Raw genomic sequence first — 25,974 nt, 5'->3', positions numbered from 1 at the left:
AAATTATGCAGCTATGGATTACGATCTAACAATTTTCAATCAGTTTCTAAATTGGATCCACCATCAGGGCAGTAGCACAGCTCTTTGGGAGAGCCTAGCTTCAGGAAGATTACATGCAGTTACCTCCAATGGTTTAACAGAAGCAGGAAGACCTCAAAAAGACTTGGAAGAACAAAAAAACGTGTAGGTGTTTTATTTTTAGTTTTACTTGTGCATTTGGTCGATTCAGAAGGTACAATTTAATGTTGTAAGCAATGTTCTGCATAGCATAAACACAATGAAACATGGGAATGACTTTCATAAATTTTATTTAAGAATTTGGTCCCTAGTTTGATCAGTTTTAGACTCAGCTGAATGAGATGATGAATGGACTTTCACTGCCTTTGTCCATGTGCTGTACATTGTATTGTACAGTCAACCAGATAGCCTCCTAATAACACTGATAGGAAACACTGTTCATTGACCAGAAAATGTAAAAAATGAATAAAACAAAGGAAAATATTAAAAAAGTATCGTCTTTTATGGAAAAAAAAATATATATATATATATATATATATATATATATATATATATATATATATATATATATATATACACTACAAATCAAATGTTTTATAACAAAACCTCAGTTTTTCTTCAAATTTACTGAGTTGAAATGCAATGAATGACCTAAAATGGTGCTGAAGGCCATTCCTTAAAGGACAAAACAGGGCCCTGAAATACCGGCTGTGGACTACGGCAGACTGGAAGAAAGTCTTAAAGGACTGAAAAATCTAAATTTGAAATCTTCAGCTCATCACGTTAGGGTGTTTGTAAGCCGTTAAGTTAGCGAAAGGATGGTTCCTCAGTGTGAGACACCAACAGTCAAACATGGAGGAAGAAGTTTGCTGGAGGCAGAGTTGGTGACTTGCACCAGAGTGACTGGCATTCTGAATCAAAAGGGTTACATTAAGGTATTAAACTGCGTGCATTTCCATAAAAACTGAAAAAACTGAGGTGTTCAAAACTTTTGACCTGTATATATATATATATATATATATATAGTAACACTTTAGGTACAGCAAAATTTATCAGTAAGGTGTTTATTCATCTCCACAGTCTGACCTACTAACAAAAGTTTACTTTAGAGTGGTCTGAGGTGGCTTAACTCAGACATATTTCTCTTGACATTACATATTTAGTATAACACCTTCATATTTTACCATCACGTCAATATGCCACACTGCAAATACATGAATAACTGACTTAGGGATGTTTTATAAGTGTTATGAAGACGAAAGAAAGCCTTTTCAAGTGTAACTGAGTAATAGAGGCATTTTTGTAGTACCTAAACTAACATGTTACTACCATATATATATATATATATATATATATATATATATATATATATATATATATATATATATATATATATATATATATATATATATATATATATATATATATATATATATATATATATATATCTTGAATGTAAAAACTTGGCCCAGCAGCTTTAGAAAACACTTTTAAGGCAATCAGTGACAAAAGCACATCCCCTGAAGGATTAGTTTTCACATAAGCGTGTCTTTGGTTTTCCCATAAGGTTCAGTAGTCTTCAAAGTCACATGTGCTGTGCATCCATTGCATCCAGGTATTTCGATTCTATGATTTTTGGAAGAATGTAGATCCTAAATTGAAAAAAAAAGTTATATTAGGCAAAATGAAACTTGTAATGCTGCAAAACGTGCACTAAGAGGAAAAGATGGCCCCCAGAAGAGATGTCGTTATCAGCAAAGGTACTGCAAGGACTCAAAGGACATACAATATGCTGGGAACAGCCTGTTGAAAGATCAATAGAATGGATTTAGACAAAACAAATTTTGCTTTACTAAGGTTTTAGTAACATTTGATAGGCAGTATATGAAGCTAACCATCTTGATTTTCTCAAAGAATACCAATAGGATACCATTTGGGAGATTAATCACCAAGAAGCAGGGTTCAGCACACTTGGTTCAAATTGGGTCAAACATACAAAACCACATTTTACAAAGCAAGGATCTTTTTCAGAAATTGGGATCTCAGAGAGATCAGTGTATGGGGATTACAAACAGACTAGCAAAATACAAGCGCTTCGCAGCCAACAAGGGCCGCCAACATTGTAATTTCTTCCGATAAATCTTCAATTCTCTCTCTGAAATACGTAATATCTTCGGCAGAATCCATTTCATCGGCAGTAGTAAGCATTTTTATAATTAATTCTTGTGCTATCGATTCACCAATCAGTAACTAGAGGGCGTGTTAGAGCCCACCCTCTCAACTTTGACGAGTGAAAGTGACAGTTTTATTTCAAGTCGTATTTCATGACGGTTTGCAGGAATGTTACGGACAAAATGAAATAAATAAATAAGCAACGAAAAACATATTTCGTGACACATTTATTTATTTATGCTCTCATTTCATGACATATTTATTTATTAAGGCTCTCATTTCATGACACATTTATTTATTTATGCTCACTTTTCACAGTACTTTTATTTATTTACGCATTTATTTATTTATTTCATTTTGTCCGAAATATTCCTCCATAACCATGGAGCAGCTGCTGCTTCACCACCTGAGGCCACAGATCCGCCACACCCTCGACCATCTAAATTTTGCATACCAGGAGAAGGTGGGTGCGAAGGATACCATCATCTATATGCTGCACCGATCCCTCTCCCACTTGGACAGAGGCAGTGGTGCTGTAAGAATTGTGTTTCTGGACTTCTCTAGCACCTTCAACACCATTCAATCTCTGCTCCTTAGTGACAAGCTGGCAGAGATGGGAGTAGATTCATACCTGGTGGCATGGATCGTGAAATATCTTACAGACAGACCTCAGTATGTGCACCTCGGGAACACAGGAGCGCTGCAGGGGACTGTACTTTCTCCGGTCCTGTTCAGCCTATATACATCGGACTTCAAATACAACTCGGAGTGGATGGATGTTGACAATTTTGAAATGCAACACAATGAATTCGAGTCATCAGAGTTATGGACGATAAAATTTGTAGAACTGCAGAAAACTCTGGACATCCCTGCCTGAAGCGTTCACCTGTTTGAAGAAAACTGCATTTGCTCTGCTTTCAGCTTTTGCGTCAACTTATATATGTGAACAAATTTTCTCAAACATGAAAGCTGTTTTGAGTCCTCAGAGATGTTGCCTAATACCTGTGTATTCAGAAGCCTGTGTGAAGGTGAAAGTGACCAAATGCACACCTGATATTGAACAATTAACTAAAGAGAAGCAAGGACAAGGGTCCCATTAGTTTATTTATGACTCAGATCAATAATAATCAACGATCTGCACCACCACCTAACATCGATGGATTGAAGGCCACAGGTCCATATGACCATAATTTTCTAATTCTTACACGTGAAGCCTGAAAACCATGAGGACTGATTGAGATCATTGATGTTAGGTAGAATGCCTACAGGGGGCTGAGTGGTCTCGTGGCCTGGAACCCCTGCAGATTTAGTTTTTTTTCTTCAGCCTTCTGGAGTTTTTTTTTTGTTTTTTCCTGTCCTCTTGGCCATTGGACCTTACTTTATTCTTTGTTACTTAGTATTGCCTAATCTTATTTTTATATTTTTCTTTTTTGTTTCTTCATCTTGTAAACCACTTTGAGCTACATTATTTGTATGAAAATGTCCTATATAAATAAATGTTGTTGTTGATTACTCATATTAAAAATTTTAATAACGTGTTTTATGTTTGATTTATTTAATTCTTTTGTTCTTCAAACTATTGGACCTCCTGCCTTAACAGAATATACATCTGACAATTTTATAATAAAATTTCAAAATACTGTATTCAGAACTTAAATTTTGCAAACATAGTTTTTGTATTTGTTCCTATTTATTCTAAAATATTGGATATTTAACAAAAATCGAATAGCTATTTAATGTATTGGAAACATGCTAATACAAGATCAAGTTAATGTGTTTCAGTGGTTGTTGTATGTAAAAATATGGTGGGCTTAGGTTGGCACACTGAATGACTTTGCAACGTTACTTCGGCACAACACTGCTAAAAGGTTGCTGAGCCCTGGTGTAGTGAGCGCTGGTGATCTGTTTTGCTGAGAGTGTCTTTCGGGTGTTTAAAAGAGAAACATACTGAATAAACCATATTCACGTTGAAATAACCTCTCTCAGGCTAAATACGAAAGAGTGACCTAACATGTAATTGAAACCACACAGACATTTCTCTATCTGATTTAGGACTGGTAATGTGCAAGTGAGAGTTGCTTTGGACGGGGCAAATTAAAGTTTTCATTGATAAATCCATGCTCTAAACCCATTTATCCAGAGCAGGGGTCATGCTGGAGCCTAACATTTTAGGCAACGGGTGCAGGCAGAAGCAACTGGTAAATAGCCCATTGCATGGTGAACACATACACACACATGGGCCAGTTTTGCATCACCTGCATGTCTTTGGACTGTGGGAGGAATATGGAGCAAATGCATGTGGACCGAAGGGAAAAGGATGTGATCCCCCAGACTGCTTACTACGAGACAGTAGTTCTGTTGCTGCATCATCATGCACCTAATTCATTGATTGTTAACATATTTACAATAACTGTGGCTTTAAAAATTTGAGAAAAAAAGATACCCTTTATTTGAGCATTATTTTAGTAACTCAGTGTATTCCAGGGATGGATAACAGGTTCCCCCTGTCCACTTTTTAAAATCTGCCAAATGTCAGTAATACCTCCCTGAAGTTTCATTTTCTGTGTTCTCTCAAGGTGTGAAAGGAAAGACATCGCTCAGAAACACGGTCAAATTAATATGGTGATTAGGTAATGAATATTCAGAAAGTGTGTCGCTATTGGCAGCAGGTGATGGGGAGTGGCTAAAAGTGCAAGTGCACAAACAAACAGTTTTACGTTAGTCTGAGTTTAATAAAGCAGCTTTGCATGGGACATGCCGTACATATGGCTGTATAAAATCAATTTTTTTTGTGCGTTTTCATAGTTTTTTGCCTTTCAAATGTAAGCACAATTTCAGCTTGGAATCTAAGAAAAGTTTTATACATGAAGCTCCAGTTCCTATCTGTCATATGACACCTTCAACATACATTTGTTCATCAGTTAGTATAATCCAACCCCTTCAACCTGAATTGTCAATGCCAAGAACTGTCACTCAGCTATGTTTGGCACTTTTATCATTGTGTTTACCACATTTAAATTTCAGATGCTTTCAGACAGGCTCAGTACATCCATCCATCCATCCATTTTCTAACCCGCTGAATCCGAATACAGGGTTACGGGGTCCGCTGGAGCCAATCCCAGCCAACACAGGGCACAAGGCAGGAACCAATCCAGGGCAGGGTGCCAACCCACCGCAGGACACACACAAACACACCCACACACCAAGCACACACTAGGGCCAATTTAGAATCGCCAATCCACCTAACCTGCATGTCTTTGGATTGTGGGAGGAAACCCACGCAGACACGGGGAGAACATGCAAACTCCACGCAGGGAGGACCCGGGAAGCGAACCCAGGTCCCCTAACTGCGAGGCAGCAGCGCTACCACTGCGCCACCGTGCTGCCCTGGCTCAGTACACTAAATGACAAGTAATGCTTACAAGGATTTTTCAAAAAACAAAAGTGCTGAAGCCAAATATTAGATTGTTCATTTTAAAATCAAACATGACAGGGAACTCAACAAAAATGGAGTGAGGAAAACTCCTCTAATAGTACCCAGTGCTAAAAAGACTATCGACAAACAACCAAATCAACACTGCCAGAGCATAAAACAGTAGAATCTTGGGGACGTTATCTTTATCTGAATTTAACATTATTTTGGTCAAGTTCGATAAAGAGGAATTAATGAGCTGTGCAGGCACTGAGAGGCCTCTCCTTGTCAAAATTCTTTCTAATGTTCTTGTTTGCACATATTGTAAGATGTCTATGAAACAAAAACATTGTGTTAAACTTTGTGGTGCCAAGAAGACTGGCATATGGTATAGTGCTGAGTGGGATTTTAGCCTTCTACTATTTCAAGCTAATATTAATTCATTTAAAAAGAATGGTAAAAAAATAAATATTAGGTTATAACAGTAGAACACTGCAAAGGAAAATAGTGAAATAGTTAACAGAAGTAACTGAAGGACAAATAAAGCAATGGTAGACTTGCTCCACACTTGCAATAATTTGTAAAGAACAAATCATGGTATACCTTATCGGAATTAAAAGAATCATAATCAATGGGAAGATCATTTTCATATAGGGCAGAGGGTACAGTCCAGATCCACACAGAATAATCAACTGAAGCATCTGTATGCCAGTGAAATAGTGAATTTTCCGTTGAGGAACCTTTCGGATGTAATGTGCTGGAGGATAGGATGTCTGTGTGCAAAAAAAACAAAAAAACAGAATAATTATTAAGCAATTTTATAACTATCAAGAAGAGATATTGTCTAAGAAGTGATCTAAAAACACAAAAGCATAATGTGCTGCTTTACTGTAAGACCTACCACATTCAATTATTAATCCTCATCAGAGCAGAAATTTTTTTTTAATAAATTAAGAAAACAAAAAAAATGCCCTTAATATGTACAGTTGTGCTTGAAAGTTCGTGAACCCTTTAGAATTTTCCATATTTCTGCATAAATATGACCTAAAACATCATCAGATTTTCACTCAAGTCGTAAAAGTAGATAAAGAGAAACCAGTTAGATAGATAGATAGATAGATAGATAGATAGATAGATAGATAGATAGATAGATAGATAGATAGATAGATAGATAGATAGATAGATAGATAGATAGATAGATACTTTATTAATCCCAAGGGGAAATTCACAACAATTCACAATTAAACAAATGAGACAAAAATATTATACTTGGTCATTTATTTATTAAGGAAAATGATTGAATATTACATTGCACGTACATTGTAAATGCAGGTAACAGGATTACTTGATCACTGATCTGGCCACGACCCTGACTTACTGCTGTGTCTGTGTATAGCAGTGTGGCAGATCCCGCTACAATAAATAACTGTTTCTGTTTCAAGGTGAATAAAGCTGGTTTTGCTAAAGGACTGAGACTAAGCCTCGTGTTTTGGGGTGCAAGACAGGGACTTATAGTGCGACCCCGATCTTTTATGATTTGCTTCTGTGGCGCTTCACTGCACCGCTATGAGCCTGCTATTGACCTGCCAAAGCAACAGACAAACAATCTTCCACAGATGCTGCAATCGCGCTTCGGGACGCACTTCAGCGTGCCGTTCCAGTTGGGTGGGGAGTGGGGGGGGGGATCCCAAAAGTGTTCAGAAACCTCATAATATCAAAAAGAAGAAAAGGATGATTCGGCTTCTGATTGATAACTGTGCTGCACACAACATGCTTCCACATTCAGATAATGTTCGCGTTGAATTCCTCCCACCCAATTGCACGGCAGTGCTTCAGCCATTGGATTTGGGCATCATTCACACCCTGAAAATGTGTATTATGGCAAGGAAATGCTGAGAAACATTCTCGTCAGCTTAACTTGTAGGCAGGAGGAGATTAAAATGAACATGAAAGAAGCTATTGAAATGATTGCAAATGCCTGGACACAAGTTAAAGAAAGCACTATAGTGACAAATACAGAATCTCATTATATTGAAATATTTTTTAGGTCCCTGGGAGTTTGGTGTAACGGAATTTTACCTGTATTTATTATTTAAACATACAGCAGAACTCACTTGAAAACGTTTTAAGGGTTTTTTTTCCAAATAGTATTCTTGCATGTTTGCTAAGGTCCAAACACTACTCCATGTACGTGACCAAAGTTCAACAGATGAACTAAGATACGTTTTAAAAAAAAGTTAATCTTACCATCATCCTAACAAGGCAAGTGATCAAAGAAATTATTACTAATGAAGGAAAAAAATACCCAGAAAATGTAGTGAGGAGACGAAATGGGGTAACATGTTTTCTATGAATGGGCCAGGATCAGAATACAAAAAAAATTGTTATTTATCTCCTGACTTCTTGACCAGTGTTCACCTGTATGAGTGAGCTGAGCGACCCTCAGACATGCAGGTGCTCCTGATGCTGACATGGAAGGCGTGCAGGCTTTGCTGTTAAACAATGCCGGCTCAAGTTTTCATTGCTGGGCTTAAATTCTCGATTCCTGAGAGTCATCTTTGACCCATCCTTTCCTGCACAAGATGCTGATCCTGGCCCCTGGGTGCTGGATACTGGATTGTCCATCTCAAGGCAGAATCACTCTTTATTTGTGTGTGGGAGTAAACGCTGCTAATCTTGGCCCTCTCACCCGAGCCCGTCCTGCAGCAAGCTTTTCTATGTCTATCAAGGCTGCTCTCCTGAACATAAGATCAGTGTCTAATAAAACTCTTATCCTGCAAGACTTTATTAACTCAAAAAAAAATGGACTTCTTTTTCATTTCTGAGATCTCCAGTCTCCTGGCTGATATTACGCTCTCCTTCGATAAGGTACTTATTGTTGAAAGATTTTAACATACAAGTTTGTTGTTAATCTAAACCAGGGGTCCTCAATCCCAGTCCTGGAGGGCTGCAGTGGCTGCAGGTTTTTGTTTTAACCCGGTTGCTTAATCAGAAAGCAATTGTTGCCAATAATTTAATTTCATGGCTTGCTAGTGTTTTAACTCTGCCATGTCAAGTCATTCTCATTTCTTTTTTAAGGATATCATCCAAATGATTTAAAGTCTAAAACAGACAAGTTATTCTCAGTGCTTCCCTTTTTTCTCTTCACTTTTCTTTCAAGTATTTAATCAAACCCAACAGTGCATGACGAATACACAAAGGTGTAAATGGTAACAAGCTAAATAGAGAAATGCTGGTCTCTTTTGCCATCTGCATGTTATTGCTAATTAGAATTAAAAACCAAGAATACAACTGTTTATGACTAAAATAAGCAATACGGGTTCAAAATCTTAAAGAGCGAGACAACTGAAGTGAAGCAGAAGTGTCACTTGAGCAATAAGTGCTTCTTATTAAGCAACTGGGTTGGAGCAAAAACCTGCAGCCACTGCGACCCTCCAGGACTGCGATTGAGGACCTCTGATCTAAACCTTTGGTTCATGACTTTTTACCATTATTGGACTCATTTCATTTTATCCAGTATATTAATGCTCCAACTCATTATCTTGGTCACACCCTTGATCTCATTTTTACACAGTATTTCATTTAATAATATTGATATATGTGATGTTCCTTTTACTGATCATTTTTCTCTAATGGTAGATTTAAATATTATTGTTGACGTTATTTTGACAAGCTGTACCCCATTCTATATTTGTCTATTATATCTGATTTTAAAAACATATTCTCCAGTCTTGATATACAAGGCCATTGTGATGGTATTGACGATTCTGTCTTAGCTTTAAATTCATCATGTAAAACGGTTTTAGACTCAACTGCTCCCCTCAAGATACGCTACAATAAGGGAAGACCTGCTCCATGGCTTAATGACACTACACGGCACCTGCGCCGCACCTGGAGAATTGCTGAGCGGCGTTGGAAGAAAGAAGGGCTGACTGCATCTAAGCAGATTTTTAGGGCTTCTCTATTTAACTTCCAGGAAGCAGTTAAGAAATCTAAACATGATTACTTTGCTGATTGGGTATCCTCTGATTCTCATAAACCTAGGGTGTTATTTAATGAAATGAATGCAGCTATTTATCCCCATTCAGAGACAGGGTTAAATACTACTGTTCTTTAATTTGAGCAGTTCATTTCATTGTTTGTCAGCAGAATTGATGCTATCTGCTCTGGCATTGTTCCTACTGGTTATGTATGGAGGAATATTTCGGACAAAATGAAATAAATAAATAAATGCGTAAATAAATAAAAGTACTGTGAAATGTGACCATAAATAAATAAATGTGTCATGAAATGAGAGCCTTAATAAATAAATATGTCATGAAATGAGAGCATAAGTAAATAAATGTGTCACGAAATATGTTTTTCGTTGCTTATTTATTTATTTCATTTTGTCCGTAACATTCCTGCAAACCGTCATGAAATACGGCTTGAAATAAAACTGTCACTTTCACTCGTCAAAGTTGAGAGGGTGGGCTCTAACACGCCCTCTAGTTACTGATTGGTGAATCGATAGCACAAGAATTAATTAGAAAAATGCTTACTACTGCCGATTTAATGGATTCTACCGGAGATATTACGTATTTCAGAGAGAGAATTGAAGATTTATCGGAAGAAATTACAATGTTGGCGGCCCTTTTAGAACTGAGTATTTGACCCTTGTTTTACGAGTATAAAGTCAGGTGCATATTCGCAGCTACTTTTTCAAACAACTGTACAGCTCTGATCAGTGGTAAAGTTGTTCAGTTCAAAATATTAGTTGGAGCTGCTTTGGGCATTCCATGTCAAAGTACCTAAACTAATACAGCCGTTGCAGTTTACCGTATATCAAACTGGCTCATTCGCCTTGTGATCGTCTTCTCCGATACACCATATAGATCTGCAATCTCTCGTACTTTTAAACCGCATAACAGAAGGTGTTCTATTGACTCAGCTGGAATGTCAAAGGATGGACGTCCAGAGCAGGGTACTGCATCACCTGAACTGGAGTGTAGTAGAGTCTGTTCCACCTGTTCTTCGATAATTTCAAAAATAGTTTCATCTATATCGGAGTCTAAAAGGGCCGCCAACATTGTAATTTCTTCCGATAAATCTTCAAATCTCTCTCTGAAATACGTAATATCTTCGTCAGAATCCATTTCATCGGCAGTAGTAAGCATTTTTCTAATTCATTCTTGTGCTATCGATTCACCAATCAGTAACTAGAGGGCGTGTTAGAGCCCACCCTCTCAACTTTGACGAGTGAAAGTGACAGTTTTATTTCAAGTCGTATTTCATGACGGTTTGCAGGAATGTTACGGACAAAATGAAATAAATAAATAAGCAACGAAAAACATATTTCGTGACACATTTATTTATTTATGCTCTCATTTCATGACATATTTATTTATTAAGGTTCTCATTTCATGACACATTTATTTATTTATGCTCACATTTCACAGTACTTTTATTTATTTACGCATTTATTTATTTATTTCATTTTGTCCGAAATATTCCTCCATAGTTATGTACTTCCTGTTGTTAATCATGGCATTGTCTTGGAATCTTTTGATATTATTTCACTTTCACAGCTAAAAAGTATTATTTTCATACTTAAAATTACTTGATGTTATTCCATCACGCCTCTTAGTTGAAGCTTTTGATGTTCTGGGTCCATGTTAGCTACAATCAATGTTTCTCTTACTGATGGAGTTGTGACCTTATTTTATAAACATGTGGTGGTGCGACCTTGTTTAAAAAAGGCTGATTTAGAACCTTTTGCAAGATTTCCCAAATGCCATTTCCGGCTAAAATATTAGAAAGAATGATTTATAATCAATTGATTGATCATCTTAACTCCAATAATTTATTTGAGATCTACTAATCTGGCTTTCGGCATTTTCATGGTGTTAAGACAGCCCTCCTGAAAGTACTTAATGGCATCTCTCTCATTACTGAATCAGGTGGGGCTGCAGTCCTTGTCCTCCTAGACCTTTCTGCAGGTTTTGTCACTATTGGCCATGAGATCTTGCAGTTGCGGCTTAAAGGGGCTACTCTCAAGGGGTTCAGGTCATATCTTACCGGTAGACACTTTTCAGTGTCTTTCAATCCCTCTTTGTAGTCTACTGGTCCTGTTAAATGTGGTGTTCCTCAGGGATCCATTTTAGGTCCTATTTTATTATCTATATACTTTCATCCTATTCCTAAAGGGAGTTTAACATTTCCTTTCACTGTTATGCTGATGATACACAGGTTTATATTCCTGTTTGTAATTCTGCAATTAATTGGCTGCACAATTGTCTTTTTGAAGTAAGACCCTGGATGGCTGACAATTTTCTCAATTAAAATAAAACATAAATGCTGATAGCTGATCCCCCTGCCAAAGCTCAAATTGGTTTCCAACACTTTGGCACTTTTGCTGACTTGGTGTCATTTTTGACAGTAACTGCTTTTTTGAGACACAGGTCAACTCTGTAGTCAAGAGTTGCTTATTCCAGCTTTATCTTAGCCATCCAAGGTAAAACCTTTTTTTTTTTATCTCTTAGGGATCTTGAGAAAGCTACTCATGCCTTTATCTTTTCTCAGCTTGATTACTGTCTCGTTGTATTCTTGGATCAGCAAATTCCTAATACGCAGGGTGCAGTTGGTTCAAAATGCTGCTGCCTGTTTTTTGGTTGGGGCAAGAAAATTTGATTCTGTTTCTCCAATATTAGCTTCTTTACACTGGCTGCCTATTAGTTTTAGATTTGACTTTATTTAACATTTTGCTGATAGTTTTTTATATCATGACCTGGGTATGCCCCTGCCTGTTTATCTTAATTGTATGCTTTACACCAGCCATCCAGAAAGCTTAGATCTACTGCTCAGTTGTCTCTTATGGTCCTTTACACGAAGTTTAAAACTAAGGGGGACAAGGCTTTTGCAGCTGCTGCACCTCATCTGTGGAACTCTTTACCTCACTACATTAAGGAGTCATCCTCAACTAAACTGTCTAGAACGAGACTGAAGACACAGTTCTGTTCTCCAGCTTTCAGTGACCTTCACTCATACTGATGGTTTTCCTACTCTTAGTCATCTTCTTTCTCTTCCTTTAACTCACAGCTGACTGTATTTTGTTTTTATTGCAATTTACTTCTATTTATTTTATTTATGTTTATGATCTAATGTGACATTCCACGTCCCCAGAGCCAGTTTCTGTAGCCGAGGATCAGACCGCCAAGGTCCCGCCTTCGGCCACCACCCAACTCACATTGCACCCAACCTCCTTGGCCCCTCCCATAGGTGGTGAGCCCATGGGGAGGAGGACCCACGTTACCTCTTCGGGCTGTGCCCGGCTGAGCCCCATGGGTGCAGGCCCGGCCACCAGGCGCTCGCCATCGAGCCCCACCTCCAGGCCTGGCTCCAGAGGGGGGCCCCGGTGACCCGCGTCCGGGCAAGGGAAAACGTTGTCCACAGTTTTTATTTTTCATTGGAGGTTTATTGAACCGCTCTTTGTCTCATCCCTCACCCAGGACCAGTTTGCCTTGGGTGGCCTTACCAGGGGCATAAAGCCCCGGACAACATAGCTCCTAGGATCATTGGGACACGCAAACCCCTCCACCACGATAAGGTGACGGTTCAAGGAGATACTCCGCATCGAGAGGAGTCAGATGAGGTGGCTCGGGCATCTGATCAGGATGCCTCCTGGACGCCTCCCTGGTGAGGTGTTCCGGGCACGTCCAACCGGGAGGAGGCCCCGGGGAAGACCCAGGACACGCTGGAGGGACTATGTCTCCGGCTGGCCTGGGAACGCCTTTGGGATTCTCCCGAAGAGCTGGAAGAAGTGGCCGGGGAGAGGGAAGTCTGGGCATCTCTGCTCAAGCTGTTGCCCCCGCGACCCGATTTCGGATAAGCGGAAGAGAATGGATGGATGGATGGATGATTTAATGTAAAGCACTTTGGCTAAAGCTTTGCTGAGGTTGTTTTAAATGTGATCCATAAATTAATTGACATTGATATTGACAATGAAAAAAACATATTACTATCAATTCATGTTATATAAAGTATAATAAATTGCATAGTGTCGCATGCGGCTGGGGGTGGAGGGCTTGTGCCTCCTCCAGACCACGAGGGGGTGACCGCCCTGGTTGTGTTGGGGGCCTCGGGTTAGGGGCTTGGAAGCCCAACCCTGTAGGGACCTGTGGCCACCGCCAGGCGGCGCCCCGGTGCCTGAAGAAACCTGGAGCCCAGCACTTCTGCCACACCAGGAAGTGCTGGGGGGAAGAAGACAGGGGACACCCGGAGGGCTTCCGGTGCGAGCGGCACTTCCGCCACACTGGGGCGTGTCTGCGGAGGAATGCCGGGAAACACCTGGAGCCCATCCGGGGTGGAATAAAAGGGGACGCCTCCCTGCATTCGAGAGCGGAAGTCGGGTGGAAGAGGACGGAGCTGGAGAGAGGATTGGAGGTGGCCTGAAGGAAGGCCTAAGGGAGATTGTGAAAGGCCCGGACTTTGGGAGATCGGTGCTGGAGGCACTGGGTTTGTGCACTGAACTGTTTATGTAAATATTGTAAATAAACATGTGTGTGGTGGAACAAACAATGTCCGTCTGTCTGTGTCCGGGTCCAGTTCACAATAGTAAAAGTTTTTTTTTTTCATATTTCAGTCTTGGAGCTAAAGGTCTCCTCTAAATTGAGTGTGACGGTAGGTAGAACAGCGTCCTGGTTATGAAATCTGATAACGCCTGTGTGGACAGTGCATGTTTTCCCATTGTGTGTATGGATTTTCCTTCAGGTACTTTGGGTTTCAACACACATGATTAAAAATGTGCAGATGGGGCAACTCCAAATTGGCGCTTGTGCAAGTGTGGGTATGTGTGTGAGTGGGCTATATAATGGGTTACCACCCTGTCCAGGACTGGTTCCTGCCTTGTTCCCATTTCTGAGACAGGCTACAGTCCACTATGACTGAATTAAATGAAGTGGTTTTCAAAATGTTACACTATAGAATTGTTTTGCAGAAAATGCAATTTTAGTTAAGGAAGAAAATTTGTAACCATCCATTAGTTCCATAAAACTACCACTCGCTAGTAATAGCTATAAATATACACCTATGATTTACTCTTACGATACTACTAACTGATAACGTCTTTGCTGATTTAACAATACATGCTTACCAACAATGATTACTATTGAAAATATCTTAATTTTCTCATACATTACATAAATATTAAATATTTTAGATAGTAGAAGGAATTTTTATTGCATTCAGATATTATTAGTGCTGGAGATATAGAAATATGTTTTGATTTAACTTTTGTATTTTTAATGCAGCATATTTAGGAATCACTGTATATGACAAATTACATTCCAATGACTTTATGGTATACTGTTTACGATACAGTAACAGTAAGCAGTTGATATGACACATTAATAAGTTCATGCTTATGATATACACTACTCACAAAAATTAAAGGAAAACCTGATCATCGCAGTTTAACACAAAGTCAATTAAGCTTCAGGGATATCAATCTGTCCGGTTAGGAAGCATAAGCAATTGTGAGTTAACTTCATCTGGTTTACTGCAAATGAAAGTGACAACCAGCACAGTGGAGAGGCAATACCAAGACAACCCCCAAAAAGGGTATGGTTTTGCAGGTGGTGGCCACAGACAGTTGCTCTCTCCTTATCTTTCCTGACTGATTTTACTCTAGTTTTCGGTTTTGCTAGTGTCCTTGTCACAACTGGTAGCATGAGGTGGTACCTGCAGCAGATTTAGGTTGTACAGATAGTTCAGTTCATCCAGGGTGGCACATCCATCGGTTTGCTATGTGTCTCTCTCTCTCACAAGAGCATGGAGGAGATACCAAAAGATAGGCCTTTACATCAGGAGTGATGGACAGGGCCATAGAAGGGTATCAAACAAGGAGTAGGACCGGTATCTGCTCCTTTGTGAGAGGAGAAACAGGAGGAGCACTGCCAGAGTCCTACACAATGACCTACAGGTGGCTACTGGCATGCATGTTTCCAACCAAACTGTCAGAACCAGACTATATGAGGTTGGCAAGAGGGCCCGACATCCTCTAGTGGGACCTATGCTGACAGCCCCATCACCATGCTGCTTGATTGGCATTCGCCAGAGAATACATAATTGGCAGCTCCACCATTGGCGCTCCGTTCTCTTCGCAGGTGAGAGCAGGTTCATACTGAGCACATGTGACAGACATTAAAGAGTCTGGAGACGCCATGGTGAACATTATGCAGCCTGCAACATTATGTAGTATGATCAGTCTGGCGGTGGGCCAATGATTGTCTGGTGAGGCATATCTTTGGAGAGTTGCAAAGATCTCCACGTGCTAGGCAACAGTACTCTGACTGCTGTTAGGTACCGGGATGAAATCCTCTGAGCCACTGTCATACCTTACACAAGTGCAGTGGACCCTTGGTTCCTCCTGGTGCAGGACAATGCCTGGCCTCATGTGGCCAGAGTGTGTAGGCAGTTCCTTCATAATGAAGGCACTGATGCCATTCACTGCGCTGAATGTTCCCCAGACCTGAATCCAATTGAGAACCTCTGGGATGATATATATCGATGTATCCAACACCACCAAGCAAAGCTACAGACTGTAGCTCATGACCTGGTCACTGATGACCTGATCCATGTCTAGGAGGAGATCCCCCAGGACACCATCCGCCATCTCGTCAGGAGCATGCCCAGACTTAGCTGGGAGTGCATACAGTCATGTGGGAGCCATACACACCACTAAGTCATGTTATAAGTTGCTGTGATGAAATTCACACAAGTTGGCTCAGCCTATGATTTCAATTTTGACTTTAATTTTTGGTATAATGTTGAATCCAGCCCTCAATGGATTGGTGACTTTGACCGTCCCATTGACCATTGTTATACCATTTTGTTTTCAACTAATTACACAGTATTACTCAGTAAAGATTTTCCACTTGAATATTTTGTTCATCAAAATCTGATGTGCGATTTAAGTGTTCCTATTACTTTTTTGAGCAGTGTATTATTACATATTTACAGACCCTGACAGCAATAAAGATAAGGGAGAAAATTTTAATAAAAGCCTTTCTTACCTGCTCTTTCAATAGAAGTGCCACACGTTCACAAAGCTGGTTGCCATCAATAGAGGTAAGGGCAATGTAGAGAAAGAGGCCATAGAGAACAGGATTTGGGATCCATTGGAGGGGTTTTGGAAGAAGAAATATTGACAAACCCAAAAGAATGTTGGCCACCAGTGAAGTCAGGCGAGTCTCCTTCACACTCACAATGCTGTAATGATCACAAGGTAACATTTATATATTTAAAGTCTCTTGTCATAAAGTGCTTTGAGAGCATTATTAAACACTACTTCTGTTCTTTCCTTTCAAGGGACTTTAATCCACTCCAGTCTGCATACCGAGTGAGCAGGTCTACAGATGATGCCATCTCGCATGTTCTGCACGCCTCTTTGTCCCACGTAGACAGTAACAAGTGGATTTATGTAAGACTGTTGTTTATAGACTACAGCTTGGCCTTTAATACCATTGTCCCCTCCACTTACTGGTCACAAAGCTGAAATACCTGGGTCTGAACAATGTGTGACTGGGTGCTAAATTTTCTAACAGGCAGGTGTCAGGTGGTGAGAGTAGGCAACTGTTTCTCCAGCACTATCATTATCTACACAAGAGTTAACAAGGCTGTGTACTGAGTTCCCTTCTGTACTCTCTTTACACACATGATTGTGTGGCCAAGCACAACTCCAACACCATTGTTAAGTTTGCTGATGACACAGTGGTCTTAGGACTCATTTCCAACAATGATGAGGAGACCTATCTGGACGAGGCAGAGAACCTGGCAGTATGGTGCCAGGCTCATAACCTCTCACTGAATGTCCGCAAGACCAAGGAACTAGTGGTGGACTTCAGGCGGAAGTAATGGGAGATCTACAGTCCCATCAGCATATATGGTGTTCCTGCTGAGAGGGTAAGTGGCTTCAAATATCTGGGTGTATACATCACAGAGGACTTGACATGGACCCAGCACACACAAACTCATTTCAAGCACAGACCCCCCGAAAACTCATTAAGATTTAAGCTACCGCAAGCAATTAAAACTCAATATTTTTTGTAATGAATAGTGTGTGAAACAAGCCAAGCTTTACAGAAGACAACCTTGCCTGTTCTGCCCCTAAGCTTTATACCAAGAACTTTGCCCTACAGAACTGTCAGCCTATCTTTACTTATGTCATTTGTTCCAGTGTAGTTAATGACAATTGGACCCAAACAACTTTAGCCGGGGGCTTACCCATATGCCTGGAGAGGTCTCCTACTTACATGCAGTAGATATACAATATGAGATTCCCGGTGGCTGGTCCAAAGCTAAGTATGCACATAATGTCTTCCATTTTCTTAGAGACTGACCAAGTGATGACTCCCTAAGACTTCTTAATTAGATTAGATGAATTTTTTTAATCGCAAGGAGATATTCATGTCTATCACAGTAGATAAATCTGGATTTACTGTTCAGCTAGATTTCAGCTATGTTAGATACCCCAAACATTGGAGGTGATGCCTGTCAATCCTAGCCATGATTGTTTCCCTGCCTCAAGTTTCTTCTTTGTTTGCTTTTTTGTGTTTTTGGTTTTGATTTGTCTTTTTTAACATATGTAATTTAATGATTTTTGATTTTATTTTATTATTTAATAATTATGCAGTGTTTACATATTATTTAAATACCTTTTGTTATATGCTTTGTGTTCTGTGGGTGAAGCCTCAGCAGGTGGGTCCACCAACCTCCACTGTCATTGCTGAAGGACTACCTTTAGCCTTTATAAACTGGCTGAAAATCAAGGGTTTTCCAGGAGACATTGTTTGAGAGATGTAGAGTTCAAATTATTATTGTAAGTATATTTTGACTTCCTGTGTTTAATAATTTATATTTTTCTCTGTGTTTTTAGGGATTTGTAATTGAATTTTGGACAGGCTTTGGTTGTTTTGCTGAGTCATCTTTTTTTCCAGGTTTTTAAATTTATTAATAAATGTTTATTGTCATTTTTGAGTTTGAGGCTAGGCTGCCAGGGGTGAGGCCCATTTAATGAGCCCTAACTAGAAATAAAAGCAGGTCTGGCCAAGTTATGCAATTTTTTTAAAAAACCTGCATGCCTTCAGTTGCATTGTTTATAGTTGGAGTCCAAAACAATGCCCTACTGTATATTATATTGAAACTGTATATAATAACAAAGCAAATTTTAAATGTTAAATATTTGTACTTTGATGATTAATAATCCAATCATCTTCATTATTTCTGCTTACATGAATAGTCTGCATTGTATCCCCATTGTTTAACCATTTTAAGTTAAAATGATGTACTGCAGGGTATTAACCTTAGTTTTTAGCAAAGTGTTTGCCATTCTAGTTATATTTTATATTATTATTAACTTAATTGTTTCATAACTGTGCTTTACCTAGTGTGTATTATTATAAGACAATCAAGAACAATATTAGGAGTATTCTATAAGTACTTTTAAAAATTATTTGTGGCTATATGAAAATCACTGTAATAAATGTACTTAAGTGTATAAAACAATTGGTGATTTACAGTAGGTTCAGTTAATGAAGAACTTCTATTATTTGTAAATGACATGAATTCAATTTTTGCAATAACAGATTGTCTTTTGCTAGATAACATGCAGAACTTTATACCTACGTACGTCTCATAAAGGTGCCCTTGCTCTACCCGTTGTTCGACGATAGCCAACTGTCGTACATGCAGTGTGGAATGGGGGTAGGCGGCATGCATCCATGGCAATCTTAACACAGACATGATAGCATTGATGACACCAGACAACATTAGGTCCCAGTGATAGGCTGTCCCTTTCTGCAGTCTGTTGGTAGAAAAACAGAAAATCCCCTAAATACACGCCACTGTTCATATTCATTAAACACTACACTAGATCCTATTCCTCATTTCTAATACATTAACTGAAACAGGCCTGTGTTTGCTCAGATAATAAGGTATACTAAACCACATTGTATAATAACTAACAGTCCAACAGGATAGACCTGAATTGATTTTATAAATATAACCTAGTAGGAAATTGTTCATTTATGGCTAAATAATTTACAAAATTATTAAACAATATAACAGTTATTACGGCTAGAAAACAATTCCATATTTTAAGTTATATGCTTGGAAACAGACATACTGTAAATCCCCAAAACAAGATACTTTCACTAGTGAGCTTGACTGTGGAGCTAGTTTCACCATTGTGCTAAACACAGTATCATAAAAAAAGGTCAATTTTGTGAGTTCACACCAGAGAATCTTCTCCCGCTTGATCTAAGAATCCCCCATAATGACTGCTAGAAAACTGATGGGAAGCTTTGAGACATTTATTTTTCAAGTAATGTATTTTGCTTGCCACTTTCCAAAGAAGCCCAGTACTCAGAAGCAGTGATTCTATTATTGTTGTATGCACCGTTTCTCCTTTTTCTGTTATGGATGTGGACATTAGGTCATGTGGTATAATCCCTTACTTGTGATTCTCTTGCATGCATATTCAGTACTGGATGACGCCCTGTTATACACACATTCATAGCAATTATTCTTTTAGAACCAATATGGGACCAAAGTGGACTTGGCTTGGCTGGTCTGGCGTGGGTGTTTCTGCAGGTAGATTTGTACTAAACAATGATTCATATGTTTAATCACTTTTCTTTCCATATTTTCAAGTTTTCCGGTAAAAGGTTAATAATGCTGGTACTAGAATCCATACCCATATCTTTAACTATGAGCCTGAAGTTAGTTGCTGATTTTCACCAACTCGTTACAGAACTTCCAAGATCCTGCACAGCCACTAAATTCATAGTTTTCTGCTTTTTTTGTTGATAGTAATGTTAATCAGTGAAATTTGCCAAATTGTTCTTGCAGCAAATAAGAAACATAAGAAATATTTGGTGGTGACCTTGTTCACGGAATATTTTTCTAGAAATTCATCATGTGGCCAGCTTAGATAAACATTTGTTACAAGTGGCCCATGATGGTTTGCAAATCCAGGGTGACATCACAGAGCTGTAACAGCCATGCATAGAAATTTTTGTACATGTATAATGTAAGGTCTATTCCCAAACTAAGTATATTATTTGAATAAAATGAGACTATCATGAGTGTTGCAATTGGATATCTAACACTGAACCCCCATCTGCTCGCTCGCTCACTCACTTTTAACTGCAATTTTGTATGCTAACCAAATACATGTGTAATTAGCCACATGCTGCAGATATAAGTCAAAACAAGCTTTAATGGAGCCCTCACCTTCCCTGAGTCATAAAACTCACAAGAGCCTGAGAAATAATAACAAAAAAATTACTATTTACAAGGCGTTTCTATCTTCTTGGTCTTCTTGACATTCTAACTGCACCCAGAGCCATTGAATAAGCCAGCCCCATGCTGCAGCTTCATAATACAGCAATGTGTCATGAGTATGTATATATAATTGTTTTATGTATTGCTAGTTTGTGGCCAATTGTTTTATTTTTTATTTTCTGAATATCAACTTGCCTACATCTTTTGTTGTTTGAGGCATTGCAGCAGAGAGGATAGCACTGCTTCATCATAGCACAGATCACATGTTTGGTCACAATAATTGGTCCATCACAATTGGCGGTTGCTTTCCCTAGCTGTCAGGGATACTTAAAAGACCATTGCATCACTGTAATCCTCTCAAAACTATTTCAGTTTCTCCTTCCACACTGACTTCAATGAATTTCACGGAGTTCAGTAAAGTTTTCGAACATTTCTACGATTTCACTAAACTCACAGCAAAGCAAACTCTGCTAGGTTTGCTCTTCACTATTAATGAACTTGGCTTTGTTTAATCACTTCCTCTTATTATGTAATTGCTTTACATTTAGTTTTCTCCTTTCTTGTAGACATTTAGTCATTTTTTTGCATTGGTTTTGCCTTGACCTAATCTTCTTTGTTGCATTTTGTAATTATGAGGCCTCTTTTTTTTTTATAAGATTAAGATTTTAGATAAAAAACAGTTAAATTAAGATCCAACCTGTTCTGGGATTCATAGTTTAATGTTCTACAAAACTCATAACAGGACTAGGGAAATCGGAAACTTCATAGAAACTTTACTGTATGAACTTGCCCTTAAGTAGTGCTAGTCATCAGAGACATAACATGAATTTTTGTTAGCTTTAAAGAAATAAGCAATTTTAACTAGATAAATCATGAAGTGATTGTAATTGACTATATCCAGCTTAAATATTTGCAATCTTTCCCTTTTCTTAGACAATCGTACCTGTTTTCTGGAGCATTGGTAAGAGACAAAACAATATTCTGATCTATGAAGATGAGCAGTGAGAGAAGGAACCCAAGAGCCATGGCACTGATGATGTCCAAAGGTGAAAGAAGGTGGAATGGAGGTATTGTGAATATCTTCTTTGATTGCCTGAAGTTGAATACCGGAACTGAAAAGGAAATTTTAAAAAGAGAAAAAAAGATTTAAACTATGCTCCTACTACAGCATGCACAACATGTATACTGTATATACAATACGTAAAACTACACACTCACAAATGTAATACAAATATATTATATCATATCTTATTCATCAACCTTCTAATAACACATACCCCTCCAATGTCCTTTTTATTGGAAAGTTTAAAAATTGTTTTTAGATGACATGTTTTAGTTAGGATAGAAACAATTCTCCTTTTATATACTCAGCAAAAAAAGAAACGTCCCTTTTTCAGGACTGTGTATTTCAACAATAATGTTTTAAAAATCCAAATAACTTTACAGATCTTCATTGTAAAGGGTTTAAACAATGTTTTCCATGCATGTTCAATTAACCATAATCAATTAATTAACATGCACCTGTGGAATGGTCGTTAAGACCTTAACAGCTTACAGAAAGTAGGCATTTAAGGTCACAGTTCTAAAAACGCAGGACACTAAAGAGACTTGTCTACCGACTGTGAAAAACACCCAAAGAAAGATGCCCAGGGTCCCTGCTCATCTGTGTGAACGTGCATTAGGCATGCTGCAGGGAGGCATGAGGACTGCTGATGTGGCTAGGGCAATAAATTGCCATGTCCGCACTGTGAGACGCCTAAGACAGCGCTACAGGGAGACAGGAAGGACAGCTGATCATCCTCGCAGTGGAAGACCACGTGTAACAACACCTGCACAGGATTGGTACATCCTGAATATCACACCTGCGTGACAGGTACAGGATGGCCACAACAACTGCCCGAGTCACACCAGGAACACACAATCCCTCCATCAGTGTTCAGACTGTCCACAATAGGCCGAGAGAGGCTGGACTGAGGGCTTGTAGGCCTGTTGTAAGGCAGGTCCTTACCAGATATCACCAGCAACAACACCACCTATGGGCACAAACCCACCTTCGCTGGACCAGACAGGAGTGGCAAAAAGTGCTCTTCACTGATGAGTCACGGTTTTGTCTCACCAGGGGTGATGGACGGATTCGTGTTTATCGTCGAAGGAATTGAGCACATCTGAGACCTGTTGGATCGCAGGGTGAGGGCTAGGGCCATTCCCCCAGAAATGTCCAGGAACTTGCAGGTGCCTTGGTGGAAGAGTGGGGTAACATCTCACAGCAAGAACTGACAAATCTGGTCCAGTCCATGAGGAGGAGATGCACTGCAGAACTTCAAGCAGCTGGTGGCCACACCAGATACTGACTGGTACTTTTGATTTTGAGCCTCCCTTCATTCAGGGACACATTGTGAAACATTTTTAGTTTATGTCTTATGGTGTTGACTCTTTTAGTGTTCATACAAATATTTACACATTAAGTTTACTGAAAGTAAAAACAGTTGAAAGTCAGAGGACGTTTCTTTTTTTGCTGAATATATATCACCTGTAAAAGATCACCTGGTGTAAATGTTATACAGTACTTTAAACTTTGAGGTTGTGGATTCAGCTCTTAATACTGACACTGTGTGACTTCACCAATTGTATCTCTTAAATGTTGTAAGTTGCCTTTGATAAAGGCATCAGCCAAATAAGTGCATTCTTATATCTCTTGTAGACTCAGTCCCATCAGACCTGGAATTAGTCTACAAGTTTACTTTTGGACTTTTTCAAACAGGCCACTTCACATCTGTTACGGTGTATAAAATCTGTACATTTTGGTTTCTATTATATTTTGCTCAAGCCAAGACAACAGATGAAATTAACAAATTAAAGCAGGTTTTCTTCCCTTACACCTTACTTTTATAACACTTGTTCATAGCTTCGTGCTAATTTGGTTTTATAGCCTGGGAAAGGATGCTGAGCTGATACCTCAGGCTATTGATCACTTTATGGATGGACATCTGGAACAACAAAGTTTAGTTTATAGCCTGGGACAGGAAGAACTACTCATACCTCAAAGTACATCAAAGGTTTTGTTGTGTGGGAAAACGGACAGTGAATTAATTCATCAATCATTTTGACAGCCAGCCAATCAGGTGCATGTGTTGTGAAACTAAGGCATGACATTTCATAATAAATATGCCTTGGTTTGAAAAGCAAGAGAGAGAAGCAAAGGGAGAAGAAGAAAGAAGAAGAGGAACAGACGAAGATGGCCCTGGTCGTCAGAAAGGCATCATGAACATCGATTGCTAAATCAAACGCCTCCCTGGGACATTCATCCTTGTCATCTGTAACTTTTTCGTAAGCTTTTTCTAAAGACTATATATTCAGACTTTCCTATCACTACCTATTTTCTAGTATTCTTTGTTCTTGTGGTATTATTATTATTCTTGTAATAAATACCATGCTGCTTTTAACTTTCAGTGCTTTGTCTTAATGTCTAGAGTGATTGAAGTAATAAGTTAGATTTCTTTGAGCACCTGGTGACAGCCGGATTTTTGCCATTATTTCTGTGCTGCGAGGTTTATATGGCTGAGAGTGAAGAGCGCTATACTCAACAGAAGGAACAAATATGAGAAAGAAGGTATTCTTGGCTGATGAATGGCCTATAGTCAAGAGTGCTGAGTCTTTGTATGTTTAAATGTATTCTTGTAGACCAAAAGTAATATTTAGGTCTGAGATATCATTAAAACATCGTATTGTTGTTCGTGCCGAAAATAAGTAAGTCTCTTGAAGTGCTGAATGACAGGCTGTTTAATCCTAAAGCACTTGTGTGGTTTAAAGTGCTAAGGGTTAATCAGCGTGTGTGTGTGTCATTCATGGAGCACTGTTGTGGTTAGGGTCTGTGTGTGTGTTTATCTATGTGTGTGTGTGTTCATCTTAAAGTGCAACAGTAGACCAACCCGATAACGAACTTGACGAGAACCCTTACCCTTGAGGAAACAGGTAAAAGGGCAAGTGGAGGGAAATACCACGATAATACAACATCAATCCACTCCTGCCAACTTGAATGGCAAGCTGGCTCAGGTGCATAATTTTATTTTATAAGTAACAAATAGGAGTTGATTCCTTTACCAAAACAATGAACATATAGATGAACACATTGTATAAACTGAAATAGAAACTCAACAATTTTTACATTAGAAATCTTATAGACTTAAAAAAAAACAACAGTTTTCTATTATAAATGAACATTCTTTGCCTGTTCCCAGCAACTAATTGGGTGTGTGTTTGTGTGTATCTTGTTATGGACTGGTACTGGTTCCTGCCTTGTGCTGACAGGATAGTCTGAGGGGTTCATAAAAAGTGATGATAGGGTTTATGTGTATAGTTTGCATGCTGTTTAGTATTTTAATTTTACTGTTATGTATTTGTAAATATGAGAGTTGCTTTGAGTAGATCACTACATAAAACTGAATACAACTTAATTAACATATTGATCAAACATGCACTCTCTAAATAGTATGTCTACTAACTTATAAATGATATGACAGTATACTTAGTTGCATAGGGTGCCATGGTGGCACAGTGGTTATTGCTCTTGCCTTACTGCTGCTTTTGTTATTGTCTTCCATATCCAACAAAGTCTTCATGATAGGTTAATTAGCTACTTGAAAATAGCCCAAAGTAAATAGCCCAAAATAGCCCAAGGTAAATGAATGAGTGTACCCTGAAATGTATTGACTCTCTCTCCATGTCTGGTTCCCAAAACGCTGAAATGGATGGATTTAACTGTACATTGCTGTATAGGGCATACCAGTGATTAGTACTTCTTATACAGTCTGACAACAATTTTTTTGGAGTTTAGATGTTCTTGTCCTGGGTATGACGTTAAACTGCATCTGGCACTGCAAGTGGCCCTCCAACTTTCAAGGAAATCTTAGGGGTTGGTGATAGGATTGGCACTCCAGTCACCCTTAAAAAAACTTCAGAAGTCAGAAAGGACTCCTTTTTGCTCTCTGCGGCAGTAGCTTTGCTGCACTCACCCATAGAAATGCCACTCGCATTATGTAGAGCATTGGGGA

The 25,974-nt window shown here is 38.9% G+C and overlaps 1 protein-coding gene across 5 annotated transcripts in view; it reads right to left on the bottom strand.

Moving 5' to 3' along the window:
• Positions 1–1,472: 1,472 nt before the first annotated feature.
• The window catches only part of slc4a11 (solute carrier family 4 member 11), a 169,481-nt gene continuing 144,979 nt past the window's right edge, over positions 1,473–25,974 (bottom strand). For 3 of the 5 annotated variants that reach the window (XM_039751939.1, XM_039751938.1, XM_039751943.1), the window contains 5 exons: positions 21,867–22,035; positions 19,269–19,442; positions 16,654–16,849; positions 6,206–6,375; positions 1,473–1,670 (listed from right to left, as the gene is read on the bottom strand). In XM_039751939.1, the coding sequence (XP_039607873.1) occupies positions 1,604–1,670; positions 6,206–6,375; positions 16,654–16,849; positions 19,269–19,442; positions 21,867–22,035 (776 nt within the window). In that variant the 3' untranslated portion in view covers positions 1,473–1,603. Of the gene's footprint in view, positions 1,671–6,205; positions 6,376–16,653; positions 16,850–19,260; positions 19,443–21,866; positions 22,036–25,974 lie in introns of those variants that run through there. The other 2 variants (XM_039751941.1, XM_039751942.1) reach the window with 2 other exon arrangements.

Source organism: Polypterus senegalus, chromosome 4 (assembly GCF_016835505.1).
Source record: "Polypterus senegalus isolate Bchr_013 chromosome 4, ASM1683550v1, whole genome shotgun sequence".
Classification (NCBI taxonomy): Eukaryota; Metazoa; Chordata; class Cladistia; order Polypteriformes; family Polypteridae; genus Polypterus; species Polypterus senegalus.
Note: the sequence above shows the minus strand (reverse complement) of the source record. Positions and strands in the feature narration are given on the sequence as shown.